Genomic DNA, 20,419 nt, shown 5'->3' with positions numbered 1-20,419 from the left:
TAGCATTAAATATTTCACACTTATAATAGTTGGTCATATTTGAAAGAAGATAAGTGACATTTACATTTTACTAACTTTAGCTTTTTGTTAATATTTTTTATGTCTCATTTTGTCACATACTTGGTCAGTCTACAGGTTTAGTAAATAGCAGGTAGATTTTATGTCAAATGGCATAGGTTAAAATGAGAAATAAGATCATAATCAGCATGATTCATAACAAAAGACTGAATGTTGTCACCACTGCTGCTTGTCTAGAGAGAGACCTGCTGATTATAGCAAACCTGAAAGGCTTGATACAAGCATGGTTGGCAAGTGTTGAAAGTTAGTCAGGCTGTGTTTGATGCAATTAGTATCGTAGCTTCATGTAGAGTTCCAGGGCTTGTAACCCAGTTAATATACTTTAAAGTTAAAATAAGTTATTAAAGCATCAGAGGTGATAAGTTGTTTTGTATTATGTTAAGTCTCAGTAGATGCAAAGAATAAGTTTTACTTGAATTTTTACATTTTTGTAATTTATCTTGTGACCACAGTGAGTATTAATGAAAGGCAATAACTTGCTTTAATTTGTAGAGAAAATTTTTAAAGGTAAGCAGTTAGTTATAAATAATTAAATAAGGTAGTTTGATAACCTTAGTCATTATGGATTTACATGACTACTATTAAAATTTTATTTTTTAACAATACTTGCTAAAAAAGCCTTATTAAAATCAAAATCTAATAAAATTCCACAGTTTAACATACATGTAATTTATGACACTGCTTCTTAAATGATATTAGGATAATTATACATTAAAAGCTACAAAACATTTACGTTTTGTAACAACAACACTTTCCAAAATATTTATCCGTCATTTTAATTTGAAGCCTTCCCAGACATACTTTTTTGGCTAGTTTATAGTGATTTCCTTTTCTTTAAGCATCTTTTCTCAGAATTAGAGATTTGTCCCAATATGCAAACCAATGCTCTCGCTAGTTTCTGTGTGCTTCATCTCCTAACTTGTGAACCTCTCGAGACCTGTTGATTCCCTTCTGTCCTGCACGAGAGTCTCAAACAAAGGTGTGCCATCACGAAAGGGTTAAAGTACTCAGATATAGAATTACATTTACATGATGCCATTCTAAAAACTGAGATAAAAAATTTATGACAATATAATATATTTTAGTAGAAGGGATTGGAATCATAATGATTAAATTTATTACTATTACGGCATATGTCAAGCAGAGTACTTTTGAATTCATTATATTTTTTTAATACAAAAATTTTTAAATTACTGAATTTGAAATATGCATATGGGTTTGTTATTCCCAAACTCGCAACAAACGTGAAGCATATTATTGCTATGTCTGAAAGTAACTACAATATCAGACAAAGGTTTAAATAAGCTTCTTATTAAAAAAAAAACTTAAAACTTAAAGGCATGCTCTGATGCTAACAAAATCAATTACAGGTTCTGATGATGTAATTAAACAAGAAGAGTCAAATTCAAACTAAAAATATGGACTACTGGTCAAAGACTATACAATTTAATTTTAATTTAAGCAGCTCACTAACTCTATCATCGTAACAAATTCAAATATCATCAGCGATAATGTAAAGACAAATAATTACAAATTATCAGAGCTGGTAGGAACTAATGCAGTAAGCAAGTAGAGGTGAGAAACACACTCTGTCTTATATTCCAAAAACCTAAGTTTAAAAACTGTCTAAGTGACTTGCATTCTGGTGATGAAACAAAAATGGGAAATTATAGTAAAGGCTGAAATTATAAACAACTGGGTAATTTACATAATAATAACTGTGCATATCTTTGAGGAACAATTTTCTATCTCTTTATGTATTCAGTGTCTTTCTTCAACACACTTCCTTTTCATTTCTGAATTTTTGGATTTAATTAAAGATTTCTGTTATTCTAAATAAATACATTTAGAATGTATAGAAAAAGCTGTTCTTTAGTAATATGAACATTCAGAAGAAATATGAAATATATATGGTAAGGGCCAGTTAGAGCTGGTGTGGCAGAATTTTTAGAATTTAGTGACATACTGAGCAACAAAATCTAAATTTGAAAACTTTTAGAATTTAGAGCAAGCATTGGCAGCAGAATTTAGGATCCACAGAGATTGCATCATGTTGGAAAATGCCTAGTGCCAGCCCTGTGGCTGATGCATTAAGACATATTAGCTTAATTTTTTAAACTGTCAGCTTTCAATTTCTTTAATAATAAAAAAATTTCTATAATGGCTGTTCATGTGATAACATAAGAAGCATTTCTGATATTATCCCTGCTTGTGTCTAGTGAAAAGTAGAGAAAATAAAAGGAAGATAAACATGTTAAGAAAAAGATTCTAGTATCAGAAGCAAAACATTCAAATATTATGTTTTCATTGTTCTTCCAGACGTTCTCCAAAAAGTAAGAAATTCATCGCAAGCTTTCTGTAAAATACATCCATTACGTATTATACTATGGAGACATCTTTCATTTTGTTCCATTTTTTTTTGGAATCTTCTAGAATTGTGGGTCTATAAATCTTGCCTTCAAATCCTTCTAAACGTTCCAAGCTGCAATGTCTAAAATCCTAAAGAAAAATTATACCTACGAATTCTGTAACAGGAAAAAGCCAGAAATATTTTTTTTTTGGGGGGGGGAATCAGAGGTAAAAAGTGCAAAATTAATTTTATAGAGAAAACTGATGCACATTCTGAGAATTCTGAATATTTTAAGACAATTCCACTGGAAAAACTCTTACCATGAAAAAATTCAAAAGATATTTTTAATTAATTGCATAGCTATTTTGCTTTTACTAAGAACTGTTTCATATATTGCACTTTATAGCATTATACCTTGTTTATTTTTTAGATTCAAAATATTGCATAATAAGTGGTCAAAATGGAACTTTATAATATGACAGCAAAAAATAAAAATGTTTCATTTTAATGTTATTTTTTAAATATAATTTCAATATATTACCATTATTTTAATGAAATTGATCAATGTTACAATGTTAAAAAAAATCATTGAAAAATTCCCAGATCATGGAATTAAAAATTTTCTATAGAAACTGATCTTAAAAAAATGCCAAAATGTTGATAAGTTGTCAAATTTAGAACAGTTTAATAAAAGAATTCACATCCCCAAAAGCAAAAAGTTGTTTAAGATCTCTTAATTAGAAAAAATTAAATAATTTTGAAATGCTTTATGTATCACTTCTTGCGCAGAAACTCGAGTATCCCACCATTTATATTAGAAAAAGGAACAAATTGTAACCCATGAACCCATTCAAAAGATAATCATATTTGTCAGAGAATCGCCAAAAATATTTCTCCAAAATGCTAATTCACACTCAAAATGGCAGTCATAAAAACAGACAGAAATTTCAGATGATTAAAATTAAGGACCTTCTGCTGATTTTGGTTGAAATTAAGGACTTTTTAAGGACCAAAAATCGATCTTAAGAAGCCGAAGGACTTTTAAGGACTCTTAAGGACCGTACAAACCTTGTAATATTAGAAAAATTGAATGAATGAAATTCTACATAAAAATAAATTAGTAATGCAATGTATATTTTAAAAATATATGTATATATTGGTATGCATAAAAAAGTATATAAATACCAGTTAAAAATATTTTCAGTATTTTATGAGGAATTTATGTTGCATAATAATGTTGATGATCCATAATAATGCATTTATAAAGGCCTGTTTCCACTGCTGCGTATGTGTTGCATTGTGTATGTGTTTCTCCAATCAGCGAGCGACTTCACTTTGATTGACATCTGCAATCCGGTCGTTGTGCGGTGACGGATGACGTACGGATGGAGTTCAACAATATTCAAATCCTATCCGTACGTCTGCGGATGAATTTGGTTCACGTGGTAAAAAAAGAGCAATCAGGTGTTATCACCAAAAATTAATGGCGGCAAAAGTAGCGATAAATGCTCCACTTAGGGAAAGAATGTTTTGATAAAAAAATACTTATTTCCGAATTAACATTATAGCGAGAAATCCATGTGCTGAAAAAGCAATCAGCTGAAATTAGTTAGAAAAGATAAGAAAAATAAGATAACTGTAATAACAGTACTTGTTCGCAGATAAAATCAGGCGTTCAAGAAATTCAGGCGCAAAAACTATAATTCCAAGTCTATGAAATAGCAAAATTTGTTCTGACAATTATTTCCTAGTTCTGCCTACACGTTTACCTTTAATGAAAACGAATGTCTGACTATATCAAACTGCTATCGCAAATCAGATATGATATGATTAAAAGATTTATTTTTTTCTTTTGAAATAGGTAACAACTAAAAGAATTAATTAAATTTGATAGCCTTTTAAATATTCTACTGCATTAAAGAGTATGTTAAATTTGTACTTCTCGATTTATAAATATACTATTTTGGCTAACATATAATTTGTAAGCGCATGGAATATATTTTTAGCAGCCTGTTTAACTTCAATCGAAATGCCACTTTAAAAGATAATGTTTTTTGAAAGAAATGTACTAGAAGCTGAAGAAGAAACTCTAGTGAATTTTTTAGATGATAGCAAATTGAAATAGGACCAAAAATTTTAGTTTTAAGAATTTATTTACTTGATGATGAATATAAGTCAAAATATGCACATCGTTCACATGTCGTGATAGCTTAGTGGTAAAGCTGACGTTAATGAGGTTTAACTTTTAGGGTAGTGAGTTCGAATCCCAAACACTTTTTCCATCCTGTCTGCAACTTTCTTGGCTTTTTGTTCCAATTTGATCTATATTCGTGTTTTATAATTTATTTCTATTATTATATGCACAAAATAGTATAATGTTTCATTTATGATCTTATTTATTTAAATTTTCCCCACAAATATTTTGAAAATTATATAATACGAATTTAAAGCATACCCTGTACATATGTATTTTTTTTTTTTCGTTTCACTTTTATGTAAATGTACATTCATGTGCTCAGACTTTGGGATGTTTCCAGCTCTACAATTAACATGAGACAGTATTAATGCACTAAACATTTAAAAAAAATTACTATAATTGCTTTTAAATTCAGTCCTCTCCAGCAGAAGCTCAGGAATTAATTAATTAATTAAATATTTCTATTTTCTTTACCTAATGTGTGTATATACACATATAAAGAGAAAAAGCTTATTTTTTAACTTCTTCTATAAAAAGAAATATGAATTAAAAATAATATTTTATGAATTATGCATAAAATATAACTGCTCATAGTGCCTTTTAAAACAAACGAGATTTCTAATAAATTATCCAGCTATAATCCTGAAGAAATTAAAAATGAAGAAATCGATGCTAAAATTGTATATATATACCTGCTTTCTCCCCAAATTTGGGCATATTTTACAAATATACAATCTCACATGGCAGTCAGCGATATACAAGCATTGCAAATTTTGTGTAAGTATTGTGAACCTTTCTTTACAGTTGCTCTGTATTTTTAAAGTACCAACTATTTCTTAATTCATTTAACTTTTTTATTTTATTTATTTATTTTTTTCAGTAACAGAACAGTTTAGTTATAATAATATATATATATTATTTCATTAATATTTAAGGCTTCTAGAAACACAAAGAAATTTTTAAAATTTACTTCAGCTTCTATGCAATTAGTGACGTTCATAATATGCATTATAATCTTACTTATCTAAAAATTGCTAGCGTACTTTACTGTCACAGTTCATAAGCAGAAATAAAAGTTTCCAATAACATGGAATTTCCTTTCATAACCACCCCGTTTTGCTTCCGTTTCTTTGAAAGTAAAAGAAACAAAACTTTTCTGCATTTTACATCAGGATCCATATCAAATCCAAAACAAACAATACTCACTTAAGCGGGAAAAATTCAGATGTTCAGCATCGTAACTCGTGAACTGGTTGATTGGCGCCAAAATATTACAGTGACACTTAGCGGCGGAAAATAAAAATAATGTATGGATACACGGTAGTGGAAATGCTTGTACGGATGCCGTAGGCGTGTCTTCAACTGACGCAACGCATTCATACGCAGTAGTGGAAACGGGCCTTAACAGTTACAGCAAAAACTTGCAAGTGTTAATTGAAAAACAAAAATAAAAGTGAAATTCGTTTAATGTATCATGAAATCTATTATTAGCATTAATTAATTTTCAATCAGATAGATTTCACATCCATCTGGCCTTCCCAGTATGTATTCTGAAAATATACTTATGCATTTTTATTTAATATTTCTATAGTGTTATTATTATTATTATTATTTTTTTTTGACTAACATGAAAAGCACTATTTGTGCTATTTTAAGGCAAAAAGAATTCATCATAAAAGCAGAAATTTATTAATGTTTTCACATGACTGCTATTTATATATATTTAAAACATTATTGTGAAAAAAACTAAATTTAATATATATTTATCTTAAAATTAGTTTAAGCGTATGGCAGGCAGCCTCAAGTCGCCAAATTTCTCGCCAAAAATGTTTGGTGAAAAACTCCATGGTGCCATATTACCATCTAAATTTTTTGTCTACATTTCGAACTTTAAGCCTAAAATGTCTCCAAAAACGCTGTTTTCGCACATGCGAAAAACACATTTTGATCACACAATTTAAGCTAAAAATCTGAAACAAAAACAAAAAATTTAAATAGTAAAAACATAAAGTTTCTAACCAAAAATATTTGACAAGAATCCATGTACACAGCAATATGTTTTAACTTAAAAAAATATCTACAAATTGCACAATCTAGGCAGCAAAAGAATCTACAAACTACGCACACCTTGCTTTAATAAATTAACACAACAGCAATAAATTTCAAAGAATACCATGTACACAGCGTTCTGTTTCAACTTTAAAAAACATCTACGAATTGCACAATCTAGGCACTATGCACTAATGAACGAAATAAACTAAAACAACTAAAATAAATTTCACACACTTCAAAAAAAAAAAAAAAAAAAAAAAAAAAAAAAAAAAAAAAAAAAACAACGACAGAAATTCATACTAAAAAAATGAACATAACATTGTACAAAATAAGAACAAGAATGAAATAAAATGCACTTACCATGAATGAATGCTTTTTCGAACAGCAGAAATACCAATTTTATGCCACCACGTAATCACTATCGTAGTTATATGACAGCCAGACACACTATCCAGAAAATTCATGCTATGGTTAACAAACAAATGTTCAAAACCTTCTTTTCCTAAATCCTTGTAAAATTTCCAGCCATCCCAAAAAAATAGCTGTGCAAGGCTCAATCCACTCTTTAATACACTGCATCAGTGTTTCCTTACTTCTATCATGCACAGCCACTAAAAATAATCTCCTAGATCCTCTTGCAACCACATCTCTCATTGCAACACAGGCCATTTCAAAACAGGCACGACCCGAACCAATGAGCAATTAAAACACTCCAGCAAAAAAGTATTCAACATCAAAAGAGTTGCCATACAACACGCAATCGTTCCATAAACCAGCGCAGAACACATATCGCTACATTTGCTGATCTTAGGGCGCATATAAGAGTACAGCCTTATGTTTTTATGCATACTATAGTTTAGTTTAATATGCCATAGCTACATTACTAATTTATATATAAATACAAATAATATCATGAGCTAAAATCCCTTCTCATGTTGTTTACTAGTTAATTCTTTAAAGCTTTCCGATTTTCAAGGAAATATTTATGAAACTGAAGGCTGAATAAGATACTCTCAAATCTAAAGATCAGCATGTAACTCAACAATGTTATCAGTGGCTTCTTCAGTTTCAGCTAAAAGAAGTCAAAGAATCAGACCTTTAGCACTGTTCTGCAAGTCTGAATTTCTTACTATTGTAAAAAGGATGACTTTAGTAGCAATAACTGTTAGTGTAATATGTTTTCACTTTCAAAACATTGAAAAGAGTGCATTTAAGCCCATCTGCTTGAGTATGTATTCTCAAAGTTTAATAAATATATTTTTGTACAAATATATTTTGTACATTTTTGTACAAATGAATAATCAAAATACACAAAATGAAATTAAAACTGGAAAAACTTAGAGAAAACTAACTATTTCAAATAAAATTTCCGTATTATTAAGTTCCATCTATTTCAAAGGATTGAAGAATTATTAAATCTCTTTTGATTTATAAGAAAAAGTTATTCATATGCAACTGAATTATTTTATCTCAAAGGAAAACTGCTGAATTAATATTTTATAATGAAATGAATACTTAAACCACAGTAAAATGAATGAAGATAATGTATACGAATAAGAATTTCTAGAGACTAATCTTTAAAATTTACCTTTTCCTGCTCTAATTCAAAAGCTGTTTTTTGAGTACTTTCATCTTCACGACTTTTAGAAATATCACACTGCTGCATTTTTCCTAAATTTTCATCATTTCTGTTATCATCATTCATTTGATCATTAGAATCCTCATTCAAAACATCATCTGACATGCTCCGATTTCTACTGAAAATAGTTTAAAATTCTGTTTTAAAAATATTGAAAGTTACAATACACAAAAATAACATATTAGGTATGAAAACTTATTTTATGAGGGTGATTCAAATTAAAGTAACAAGAGCTCTTACAAATGTAACAATCTTCAGGTTGTTCACACTGCACAACTTATTACTTATATGAAATACTAATTAAATATCCAGAAAAATATGTGATGTTCTCTAAATCAAAATAATTTGTTAGATATGAAAACATAATTTATGATGGCAATTCAAATTAAAGTAACAAGAGCTCTTATGAATGTAACACTGTTCAGGTTGTTCAGGCCCCACAAGTTGTACACTAATCAAATATCCTGAAAAATATGTGATGTTAGCTCAATGATACATTAATGCAGCAAACATAAAAAAAAAAAAAAAAAAAAAAAAAAAACCCTACAATTTTTTACAAATACAAATCTTAAGACATTTTCCATTCTGTGAGATGATCATACTGCAGTAATATGATACAACAAATATCAGTAGGCTCTTAGGTTGCCATAAAAATCAAACAGTTTTTTTAGTGAACCCAGAATAACTCGATAGAATTTGAAAAAGGCCAACTGGCCAGTATGCTTCTCTCCCTTACTGGCTGATTGAAGACTTTGTTTTAGATGATAATAATGATAAGATCTTGATCAAATTTATTTTGGAATGCTGACAATTTTTTTTGTTTTGTTTTGTTTGTTTGTATTGTAAGAGGGCATGTTAAAAATTCTAAACCTTTTTGGAATGACAACATCCAAACTTTGAAAGAGGACAGAGATAAGGCTAGACGTACTGCTGAAATTATTGGCAGATTACAAGGCTGTGTAATTCTTAGACAGAGACATGCCACCTTAAGAATGAAAATCTTGCAGGCTAAGCGTACCTGTTTTCAGACTTTTCTGGGTAATTTGGAAAATAGTAAAGATAGTTCTAAAGCATATAAATTTCTGTCTGCTCTCAATGTCAAGCAACATCAATCTTGCAAACATCCTATCAAGATTTCTGGAAAACTGCTATCATCAGATCAAGATATTGTGATAGCTCTTAATAAATTTTATTGTAAAAGTAGTAGTTGTTATCCTAGACCTCATTTTACTAAAAAGTCTTTGTCTTCTGTAGGTGATTGCCCTGAATGGGACAAACGTGTTAACTCTCCTTTTACTAATGACAAATTCTACATGTCATGAAGCATCTCAAAAGAAAAAACTGTACAGAACCTGGTGGGGTCTAGTCTGAATTTATACTCGAACTTGGCTTTAACCCTTTAAGGAGCAGTATATAAAATAATTTAAATTCTGGTAAAATTTTGCATGAACTACAACTATAACTTATGGACCCTAAGGGACACAAAATTGAAACTTAAAAAAAGATCTGGAGCGAAATCGTAAATTTTGAGAGCCGGTATATATTTTATACTGGTGCCCTTCTAGGACATTTTTTCCCAGGTAGCTGCCAATCTTTAATTTTTGCTTTTTAAATTAATTTTGCGTACTTTTGATGTGCATCTGTAGAGATGGGTGCTTGAATAGAGTTATGTAAGTCTGAAGACAAAAACTTATAAAATTTTAAAAATAAAATTTATGTTTTTATGCACTTTGATGATGAAACCCAGCTGAACATACTTATGTAAAATATGGGTAAAAAGTTTTTGAACTTGATTTAAAATCAATATTATTATTTTATAAAAAAAAAAAAAAAAAAAAAAAAAATAGTGAATATGACACTGCATGTGTAAATCGTATCATGCTACAACTGAACTAGTATAATATTACAAGGAGATATAACAGCCGAAAAATAAAAAAAAAATGAAACACTAGGACTCAAATGAGAAAGTATGTTGCATTTTTGAAGTCATATTTTATGCTTTAGATAATATGTAAAAAAACCATGGTTCATGCTATGATACCAAGAATCCCCCCCCCCACGCACACACACTTTAGATTATCGAGGACCTTAAGGACCCCTTTTTTATTTTTTGTAAATATAGGTTGTAATATATCTTTTTGTTCAGGAAGAAACGCCGTTAAACAACTTTATTATTTTATACATCTTATACATCTCATCAACTTTATTATTTTACACATATATTTTATATATCACAAGCTCTTATTTTGATTTTCAACCCCTTTGGCCTCCCAGGGGCTCCTGGGAGCCCCTGGGAGGCTCCTCCAACTTTTGGATGAATTCTAGTTTCCATCTAAAATGGGCCTTAGAAATATTTTATCTCATTTCACCAATTGTGAAATTTATTTCAAAAACAACCTCAAAAATTCATCTCTATTTGTAACCTAACCCTAAATTTTTCTTGCGTTCCCTAGTCTTTCATCTGAAATTAACAAAGACGATAAGAATAAAAGCATGCTTTCGAATCAGCAGTTTTTGTGATTACACTAAGAGATGGACCCTAAGTGCACTTCCATTTTCTGTACTTTTAAGTGAGCTTTCTCTTTGTGTGATCTTATCACACCAAGGGAAGAAGACGTGACTCCTGAATGACAAATCAGTTGTCAATCACCTCCTTTCATTTTCGTTGCATTCTAGGATTTTGGAAAACATAAAGCAACAGGTGTCTTTTAGAGGCTAACATGCCACATTTGACCCCTACAATTGTATAAAATTTTGACCCCAGATGGCAATTGAAATTGGTGAGTTGGAAAATGGTGAAGTGCTGAAGTTAAAATTTTAGATAAATAGAGACGAATGAAACTCGCGCTGAGTAAAAAAAAAAAAGAAGAAGAAACAAATATACTTGTAATCAGTCCTGGTGCAGGGTCAGTAAACTCCTCATCCCTTCATGAACATTATACTGTATCCTAAACAGCTTGTATGTTAATCATAAACAAATTATTACATCACAAACTATTATAATGTAACGAAATGTTGTCATCTCACACAGTACAGGAGAAGCCTGGTGCTGCCATCTATTGGCAAGGTACCCTCAGTAGGGGTGCCGGTATATATTATATACCGGTATTAAAAACGTATACGTAATCTTCTTTTAATTATCAGTTTTGATTGAAAGGCAGTAAATATAAAAGGTTCAGCATGTGTTTGTCATATATTTACAGATTTTGAATTTTTCCCTTTCCTTTCAATAGAATTTATCAATCTTCAAACATGATACCTTGGAATGAGGTATATTAATTTCATAACTGCAAAATACTGAGCATTCATAGGGGTGCTGCCATTTAGAATCAAAAAGGAAACACTAGAAACTTATGATTATAGCTTTTGGTGTAGAGAAATTAGCATTTTTTCCAAGGTTAAAAAATTGACAAACAACCTTCAAAGGATTAAGGCCAAAAAAACTTTTTTACCCTTTATAAATAAGTTTTGGGGGAGGCACTTTTCCTAGCCTCTGCAGAAAGGCAACTATCACCCAAATTGTGAAGCCTGGTAAGTGTTCTTCTGATTTACAGAACTACTGACCAATTTCTCTCACCTGTACCCTTTGCAAATTGGCAGAGAGAATAGTTGTGGATAGATTGCAGTTTTTCGTGGACAGCTGCCATCACATTTCCGAGACAGGCTGGCTTTAGAAAAGGGGACAATACAGAGGCTGTTCACACATTTTTAAGACAATTTTCATTATATTTATAGAAATATTTTACCTATATTTTTTTGTTTTAAATGCTCTATTTGATAACTATTATTCTTCACTATCTTTCTATATCATAATTTCTACAGACAATAAAGCCTTTTGTAGTATCAGAAGTATTTTATATCATTCCTCTTAAACAGCTTTCCAAAGTCCAAGGAGGTTGCACGTCGGTGTTTGGACAAACCACTCTTTAAAAGTCCAAAAACGCAATTATCCACAAGGTAATTGTCGGGAGATTCAGTAGAGATATAAGCGAAGGGTATAACCCTAATACACATTTCTTGTTTTATTTTTTCCATAAAATTAAAAATGGATTTTGATGTGTGGCTGCTTGCTTTGCCTTGATGCAGTTCTACTGATTGATGGCACTGTGGATAAAGAGAAGGTATTTCATATTTGAAAACTAGGTATAAATTATATGTTCCTGATAATACATGGAGTTGACCATAACAGTTTTCTCAACTCTTTTTAATTTTTATTTGTTGCTATATCAAAACCCAACAAAATAATAAATCCCTTTGAAAAACTTTCTTTAGATTCATTCTTTGGACCATTTTAAAGATTTAAAGGTTTTTCTACTCCCCTTTGATGATAATAAATGGATTTCTTTTCATTGTATCATTTAAATACATTTTTTATCCAGACAAATATTTCTCATGAAGAATTCTGCAGTGCGTTCTGCTGTGATATGTCGTGTAGAAAGAAGGCACAAATTATATTTTTCTGCCTTTTTCAGATTCAAATAGACATTAATTACTTTGTTTCCAGTTGATAGTGAGCATTTTAATGATTTTGTAACTCTTCTTTGACTTAGCAGATTTTTTTTTAACATTAAAGATCTTATCTTTGCAATATTCAAAACAGTCCTTTTTTTTTTTTTTTTTTTTTTTTTTTCCTTCTTGGATATGTGTTTGGAACAATTTTTTTTCCTTGAAGCAAAGCTTTGATGTTTTTTCCTTTCTTGTTGACAGTGCTTACCCTATCATAGCTTTGCATATCGAGAAACCATGGCTTTCACAGCATTTTTTTCATAACTAGATATGACTAATTTTTTTGAGAAGAAGCCAAACATAGCTTTCCATCCATTGTTTTTTTTTAAAAGTGACATTTTGCTGAAAACAAAACTGTCAAGTAGCAGATGAAAATTTATACTTTCAAAAATATACTTGCAGTTAAAAAAAATTCCAAGCATAAGTTTTTTTCGGTACTTACGTATTATCGCAACCAGGTTGGCGCGATTTGTAAGTTTGAGTAAAAGAGTATGAATAGAAAGAAAATGCACATTTATTAATTACAGATTATTTTTAATACAGTTTTTTATATTATTTTGTTTTAAAATATAAAATAGCAATTAAACCCTTCCGGTTTCGAATTTGAATAAGTTGCAGAATTATTTTTTTGGCGGAAATCTTTTGGCTATTGCTTTTAGCACTGATTGAAAACCGTCTTCGCCATTAACAGCTTCAACTTGGCGTCATATAAATTCGATAAGGCATGAGTCAAGATGATGACGGGCTGTTCCTCTCTGTTTTTTGTTGCACCATTTGGCTGAGCCCCACATGCGCTCTACATGTTGTGTGTGAACACCTGTGTTGGGATCCACAAAGTTATATCATTAACAGTTCCATGCAGAAATCCAGCATTTTCGAACTTACTTGTATTGTATCCTTTCCAGCAATCCGAATAAATGATGCTTCCTTCCTTGATATTTTCGCAAATTTTTTCCATGAGGGTAACGGCGCTTCTGTTAGGTACAGTAACAAAAAAAGTCTCTTTTCTCGGCAAATTCCGCCGAAAACCCATTGCTGTGGTAGTACACGCCCAGTGTTATTTTTTCTTTTTACAAATAAACTTTCATCTATACGTAGGGTTGCCAAATTTGGCGATTTATGCGAATTTTGGCCTGGTTGCGTTAATACGTAAGTACCTTTTTTTCTTTTTAAAGCAAAATCGTCTAAAAATGTGTGTAAACAGCCTTTTGTACTACTGAAAACATTGCCCATTTTTCACAGTATATCAAGGATGGTTTACATCTGAAGCAAAGCTTCCTTGTGTTTTTTATTGATTTAAATCTGCTTTTGATTAAGTCTGGAGAAGACTCCTGCTCAGAAAATTAATGAATATAAATATTTCTGGAGATCTATATCAATGGATTAGTGATTTTTTGAGTCAGTGCTTCATTAATGTAAGCTATGGGAGTGCTTTTTTCTGGTTTTAAATAAACAAGACAAAGCCTTCTCCAGGGTATGCAGATGATCTTGTTTTATAGAGTACAGAAAAGGACATTGTCCAACTGGATAGAATTCTGAACTCAGCTTTAAAAATCTTAGACAAATGGACAGATGCAAATAAGACCCCATTTGAACTCTTTGCTCTGAGCACTAAAAATACTAAAATCAACCTTAGATGAAATCAACCTTAGTCTAGAACTGATGGCATGACTTACTTGAGGATTGGATCCAAAACTAAACTGGAATAGACAAGTATCTCTCTTATATTCATTGAATTCTTGACTATGATGCAGAATCACTTATAACAGCATCTGATTCCCCTCTTCAAGACTGAATATTGTCCAAAACTGTGCACTTTGGCTCATTACTGTACAGCTTTTTCAAATCCTGTGGTGGCCATGGAGCTGCAGACTGGTCTACCTAATTTGACTGATCACCTCTTTCCTTAGTGAAGACACCTTTTGGACTAACTATGTTCCAGCTTAATCTAGACTAAAGACACAAAACTCTTTCTGTGTGATGATTGATTAACTATCAAGAAATACGGGGCTTCCCTTACATCGTCTGATCATTTTTAAACAGACTGATTAATAGTGTCTCTAGCAGCAATTTTATAACCAGAAGATTTTTTGCTGTTACCAGATAAAATTTGTATAATTGTAGTTTCAGAATTAAATTGTGTTGGCTTAATAAATCAATTACAGAATTTGTACTATGCTATTCTTTTTCTCTCATTCAATATGAAACACCCTGTATTATGTTGGCAACATACATTTTTGTTTTCTTCTCATAAATTTCCTTATTTCTTAGAAAATATTTCTTTTTATTACTATTTATAATTATTACACAGTGAATAAATAAGTACTTATGAGCCATAAAGCTTAACAGAAGCCAAATAAATGTTTTCCAATACTAAACTGGCAACTTTCAAAGAGGTGCGGATAATCAGAAAGTATGAAAATTTTCATGCATACTGACATATTTAATCACATCTAAATTTAGAACTTTAATCTCTGACATATCAGATGATCCTAAGCATGAAATTTTATTTGTAAATATATATAAAGTTTTAAAGATTTTTTTAAATAAAACTTCTATAATTTTTTGACATTTTAAATACTTTTAAAACATACATCTTAAAAAATTACAGTATCTTTTTAAGACTGCAAAGATTTCATATTTAAAGTGCAGAATTAATAACCAAAGTTTTAAAATTCCAAAAGATTTAAGTATATTTTCATTTCTACCCCCTTTTTTAAAAATTCATTGTACATAAATACAGCACTTTTCAAACTACTTGAAAGTCTGGTAATTACATATTAACACAGCCTTCTTGGCGATTTTTTATAGACGAAATAGTAAAAATTACTTATTGGGTGCAAGTTGGCACTTTTTGTGCGTTATTTTTTCAGAAGCATTCTCAAACTATTGATATTTATAATAAGTTCGTAAACACCAACATATGAAACAAAAACATAGGTTAATAATTTAAAAGTACAAACTTTAAGTATGAAATAAGCATTATGTGATGCATTAAAATAATAAAATGCTGACATTCTTATTTAAGTCTCTGTAAGTGTTTTGCACTATTCTTCTCTTGAAATATACAAAAATCTATCTCTGCTTAAAAAAAAAAAAAAAAAAAAAAAAAAAATCAGAGAATTGTGGAGACTTGGCTTCATGCAAACCTCAGTAACAGTGGCTAACTAGGAAACACATTTTCTTGTTACTTCCATTAGAGATTTTTCAGTAAAATTTTGTATTCCTGCAGAAATTTTACCACTGTTTCTGCCTTAAAACAAAGGGGAAAATATTATGATTTGTTTATAAAAACAGTTGAAACACAAAATACAGCAAAAAAAGAGTGCATACAAAAATGAGTGTTGCTTGACTGAAGGATTGTTATGAGCATGGTTGCTGGAAGAGTGGTTATGTGCACAGTTGCCAAAGTTTGGCACATTTTGAAAATTTGGTAACTTCTCCTAAGCTGGTTCTGTTAATATGAAAAAAGCCAAATTCTTCTCTTTGCAAAACTCACAGTTCCTACAAACATTGTCTTTAAATTATAATTTTTTTGCTAATACTAATAAGGAGAAAAAATTACTTATTCTCACAATTTTGTCATTTAATACTTGGTTCCAAAAATCTAAGCAATACACATTTAGCTAATCTTTGATCTTGAGGTCAATATATGTTCCCTTTCTAAATAAGCAAAAACATTAAAAATAATTCTCCTTTGAAATCAATATCAATATGGATATTTTAATTATCCAGTTGAAATAGTATAAACAGACATGGTCAAGTGGGCATAGTGTTTTACTAGGAAATGAATACTCTATACAGTTTAGATACAGCATTATATCACTAAAACTAAGCTACTAGAATTAATTTTAAATTAATCTAATGCTCTTAACAAGACTGGGCAGGGAAAGAAAGCAGAATTCAAGGTGACACTTTTTTTTTTTTTTTTGGTAAATTTACATTGTAGGGTCAAAATGATACCGGCTAAAGTTCCAGGAGAAAATAACTCTAGAATTCGTTCAAATTAAGATACATAATAAAATTTTTAGCTGTGCCCATCTAAGTGAATTGGTTAAAAATAATACAAAAATAAAACTCTAAAGGGACAGAGATAGATTAACTTCATGTCAAAATGACACAGATATTCTACAAGTTTATACAAAAAAGTACTTCAGCATCTAAGGATGTTATTTTCAGGATATTTAAACAGACTTGTCAACATATAAGATAAGCACATGACAGTATTCATACAGAATCATTCAGAAAGTAAACAGTATGAGTTTTGGGATTTCCTAAAAAAAGAAACTCGCTCATAAGCAGATTTATAGGAATTGCCCAGGTCGCTATTAAAAGGAATTCCTGAATCACTGACTGATTTTTAAAAAACAATAAATATACTTTGTGACTAGAATGAGAAGCCTTCAAAAAACTGATAAGATGGGCTTACATTGCTAATTATCCTTTATAAATGTTAGAAATATTAGCCATTGACATTAAATAGTTTAAGTTGTTAGGTATCTGGGACTTAGAAAAAATAATTTAAGATTGTTTTTATAATAATTACTGTAGCCTTTTTCACTTAGACACAAACAGAACATTACACAACAGCAATTGGTAAATTCAGGACAGGAACTAAGAATATGAATTCTAGTTGTAATTAATAAAAGTACATACTTTTCACCATCTCTGGAACTTAATTTTGCATCTGAATATTCTTCAGCATTTTCATCTCCCATTTCTGGTGCATCAAAGAAATCTTCATACATTAGATCTTTAGATGACTAATGGATTACAAAAATAATATACAGACTTTAACTTTTAAAATAATAAAAATGTAAAAAGAACATATAAACAAATACTACAATTTCCTGTTCACAAAAAATCTTGTTATGAATTTAACATTTTCACCCTCCTAAAAAATCATGAGTAATGTTTAAAGCACACTGTAGAACACAACAGTTACTTATTTTTGAATTTTAAGGGAGTTATTTAACATTCTGAGAGTTACAGGATTTTAGATCCGTCATGAAGACCGGTATTTAAATAGCATGTATTAATATTTATTTTTACTTAAAAAAAATATCCCAGAATTGCATAAAAATGGCATTGCGCACACTCTTCACTATATCCATGTACACTGCATTTTTCTCATAAATTTGAAAAATTTCACGAAAATGCATGAAAATTTTGTGAATCTTTAAATCCGGTAAAAAGAACATATATGAAATTACCTGACTTTACCTCTTTTACCTCTAAATTATCTATTATATTATAAACGTCACCAACGAATTCATACCGCAAACATTACAAATGGTTACAAATACTTAGTATCAAATATTTAAATTATTTCCATGCACGTTTACTTCAACTGAAACGTATACCAAATTCCTACAAACATAAAATTCACAAAATAACTATCATTTAATTAAAATATAATTAAATTCAAAAACACTACTTAAAATATAAAAATCATTGCTAATAACAATTTTCTAATAATACCATATTATTTTATTTACTCCTTACATTTAGAACAATGCATAAAAATAATATCCTCAAATAATTAAAAATACTAACTTACCTAATCTTCTTCAGAATCTTGATTACGTGTGTGAGAAACTTTTCTTATTTCCTCCGCTACATGAAAAGCAAGCGTATGTGCGCCTGTTTCAGAACCTTTAAAATCATACTTATAGTTCACAGCAAGGTACCAGGTAAAATAAATAACTTAATAAAACATCTTTACTTCTATCTCACATAACCTTAAAAAAACACTTATTACTACCCCTTTCAATCCCACTAAATACCCATTTCGAATTCACGTTAGTTAGGGCCATGGGATCCAAAAATTAATGAACACTGTTTCACACAACACAGAATAGAGCTAAATACAAAATTTCCAGATTTTTTCCTGATTTCTCCCCTTTTCCGATTAAAGAACTGTCCAAACCAAAGTCCTAGGTAGTAACCTTTATCGCCTCCAAAATGTCGCCAAACTACCAGTTACCATATTCCAAAGATCAGCCAAAAACAATACAAACAGTTTTAATTATGCATTTTTTCATCAGTCAGAAAATGTCACACCTTTTTCTTTTGTCATCAATTTCAACTCATCAAAATTTTTATAACACATATGATCAAAAACATATACAGTCAAAAGCCATTAATTCGGACACCCATAATCCGGACCTCAAAGCTACAAACTTTCTGCGCATGCGTCGCGATCACGCAAGTTTGTAGCTTTACGAGTGCGTGTAAGACCTTTACGGATGCGAATATATTTTTGCGCATGCGCGTTTAATGTGTAACGGGTGGTATAATCTAAGCAAAAATTATTTAATTTAGTTAATGTTGCAGATTGCGTTGTTCCTTAATTTTCGAATTGGATCCGGCTTATTATTTTTTGCGGACTGTTAGAGCAATTTCATAAAAGTAAGCTTGAACTTTTCATTATGTCAAATAGAATTTCCGATATATATTTACTATTATGTAATTTGTATCTACAAAGCGAAAGTATCCGAAATCTGTTTATCAATTTCACACCGCGGATTGGAAGTTGATCTGTCAGCACTATCCTTATCTTCAGGGCAGATGTTTTTATTTTATTTGGCTAATAATTCCTTACTAAGTTTAGTATTTCATCTCGATGTACTCAGTCTTTGATATGATTTAAATCAAGTTCCTCGTCATTATAATTCGCTTCCGATAGTGAAGAAAGTGACCCACAGGTTATTGAGAAAACATTTCGATTGACAAATTAGTCGGTATTCTCAACACAGCAATTATAGGACTTGAACAGCGGAACTTTGTAACGAAACAAGAAATTATGTGTGTTTAATAGAATTAAAGAGAAAGTATTATCACATGAAACGAAGCAACTTACATTGAAAGAAATGTTTAATAAAGTAATATTAAGCTTTTTCTTTTTGTAAATTTTGATACCCTTTAGATCATAATTGTTCTTTATTTCATAAATTACGGTTTCATATTTTTAATTTTGTAATTTCTGCATGCCATCTTACCAGATTTAAACTGATGATCTATAATTCGGAAAAATTGATAATCCGGAATCGCCGAAGTCCCGACGAGTCCGGATTAACGACTTTTGACTATGTATTTTTGATGCAATATATATTACCATGTATATATCGGATTGTAACGAAAGTTTCCCCGTCACCACAAATATCATTGGCGTAATAGTTTGCACTCACGTGTTTAATCATTTTTTTCATGAAATTTGTAAAAAGATATCATTATTATTAAGTACAAGGTGTCTGAAATTGAACTATCATGCTACCAGATTAGAACCATCATTTACTTCCAGTTCCAAAAATTCAGCTATAGAATGTCACCAAATCATGCATACAGCTTTAGGTATTAATGTTGTATAATATGACAGTGTGAAGATTAGGTATCAAAAATTCAAAAATGGGGACAATGACACTGAAGAAGCAGAGTACTCTGGGCGGCCTACTGCCGTTGATAAGGCTTGCCCGCGAGAACTTGTGGAAGATCACTATGGAACCACGCGAGAGCTAGCTAAGAAGTTAAACGTTACTGCCATGTCCATTAGTCACACTATACATCACTATGTGGCAAAACTGAGTTAGGAAGTCAG

At 30.4% G+C, this 20,419-nt stretch overlaps 1 protein-coding gene across 2 annotated transcripts in view; it reads right to left on the bottom strand.

The window, feature by feature from the left end:
- LOC118184073 (U3 small nucleolar ribonucleoprotein MPP10) overlaps nt 1-20,419 on the bottom strand; it is a 79,457-nt gene that overhangs the window by 51,230 nt on the left and 7,808 nt on the right. Inside the window, exons 3-4 of one of the 2 annotated variants that reach the window (XM_085815604.1) lie at nt 17,479-17,585; nt 8,266-8,434 (exon numbers count right to left, since the gene is read on the bottom strand). In XM_085815604.1, the coding sequence (XP_085671730.1) occupies nt 8,266-8,434; nt 17,479-17,585 (276 nt within the window). The remainder of the gene's footprint in view (nt 1-8,265; nt 8,435-17,478; nt 17,586-20,419) is intronic. The other variant, XM_085815605.1, reaches the window with a different exon arrangement.

Source organism: Stegodyphus dumicola, chromosome 4, assembly GCF_044657685.1.
Source record: "Stegodyphus dumicola isolate Sdum_Otavi_A_Nest chromosome 4, ASM4465768v1".
In the NCBI taxonomy this organism is placed as follows: domain Eukaryota; kingdom Metazoa; phylum Arthropoda; class Arachnida; order Araneae; family Eresidae; genus Stegodyphus; species Stegodyphus dumicola.
The sequence above is the reverse complement of the archived record's forward strand: the minus strand, read 5'-3'. Positions and strand labels throughout refer to the sequence as shown.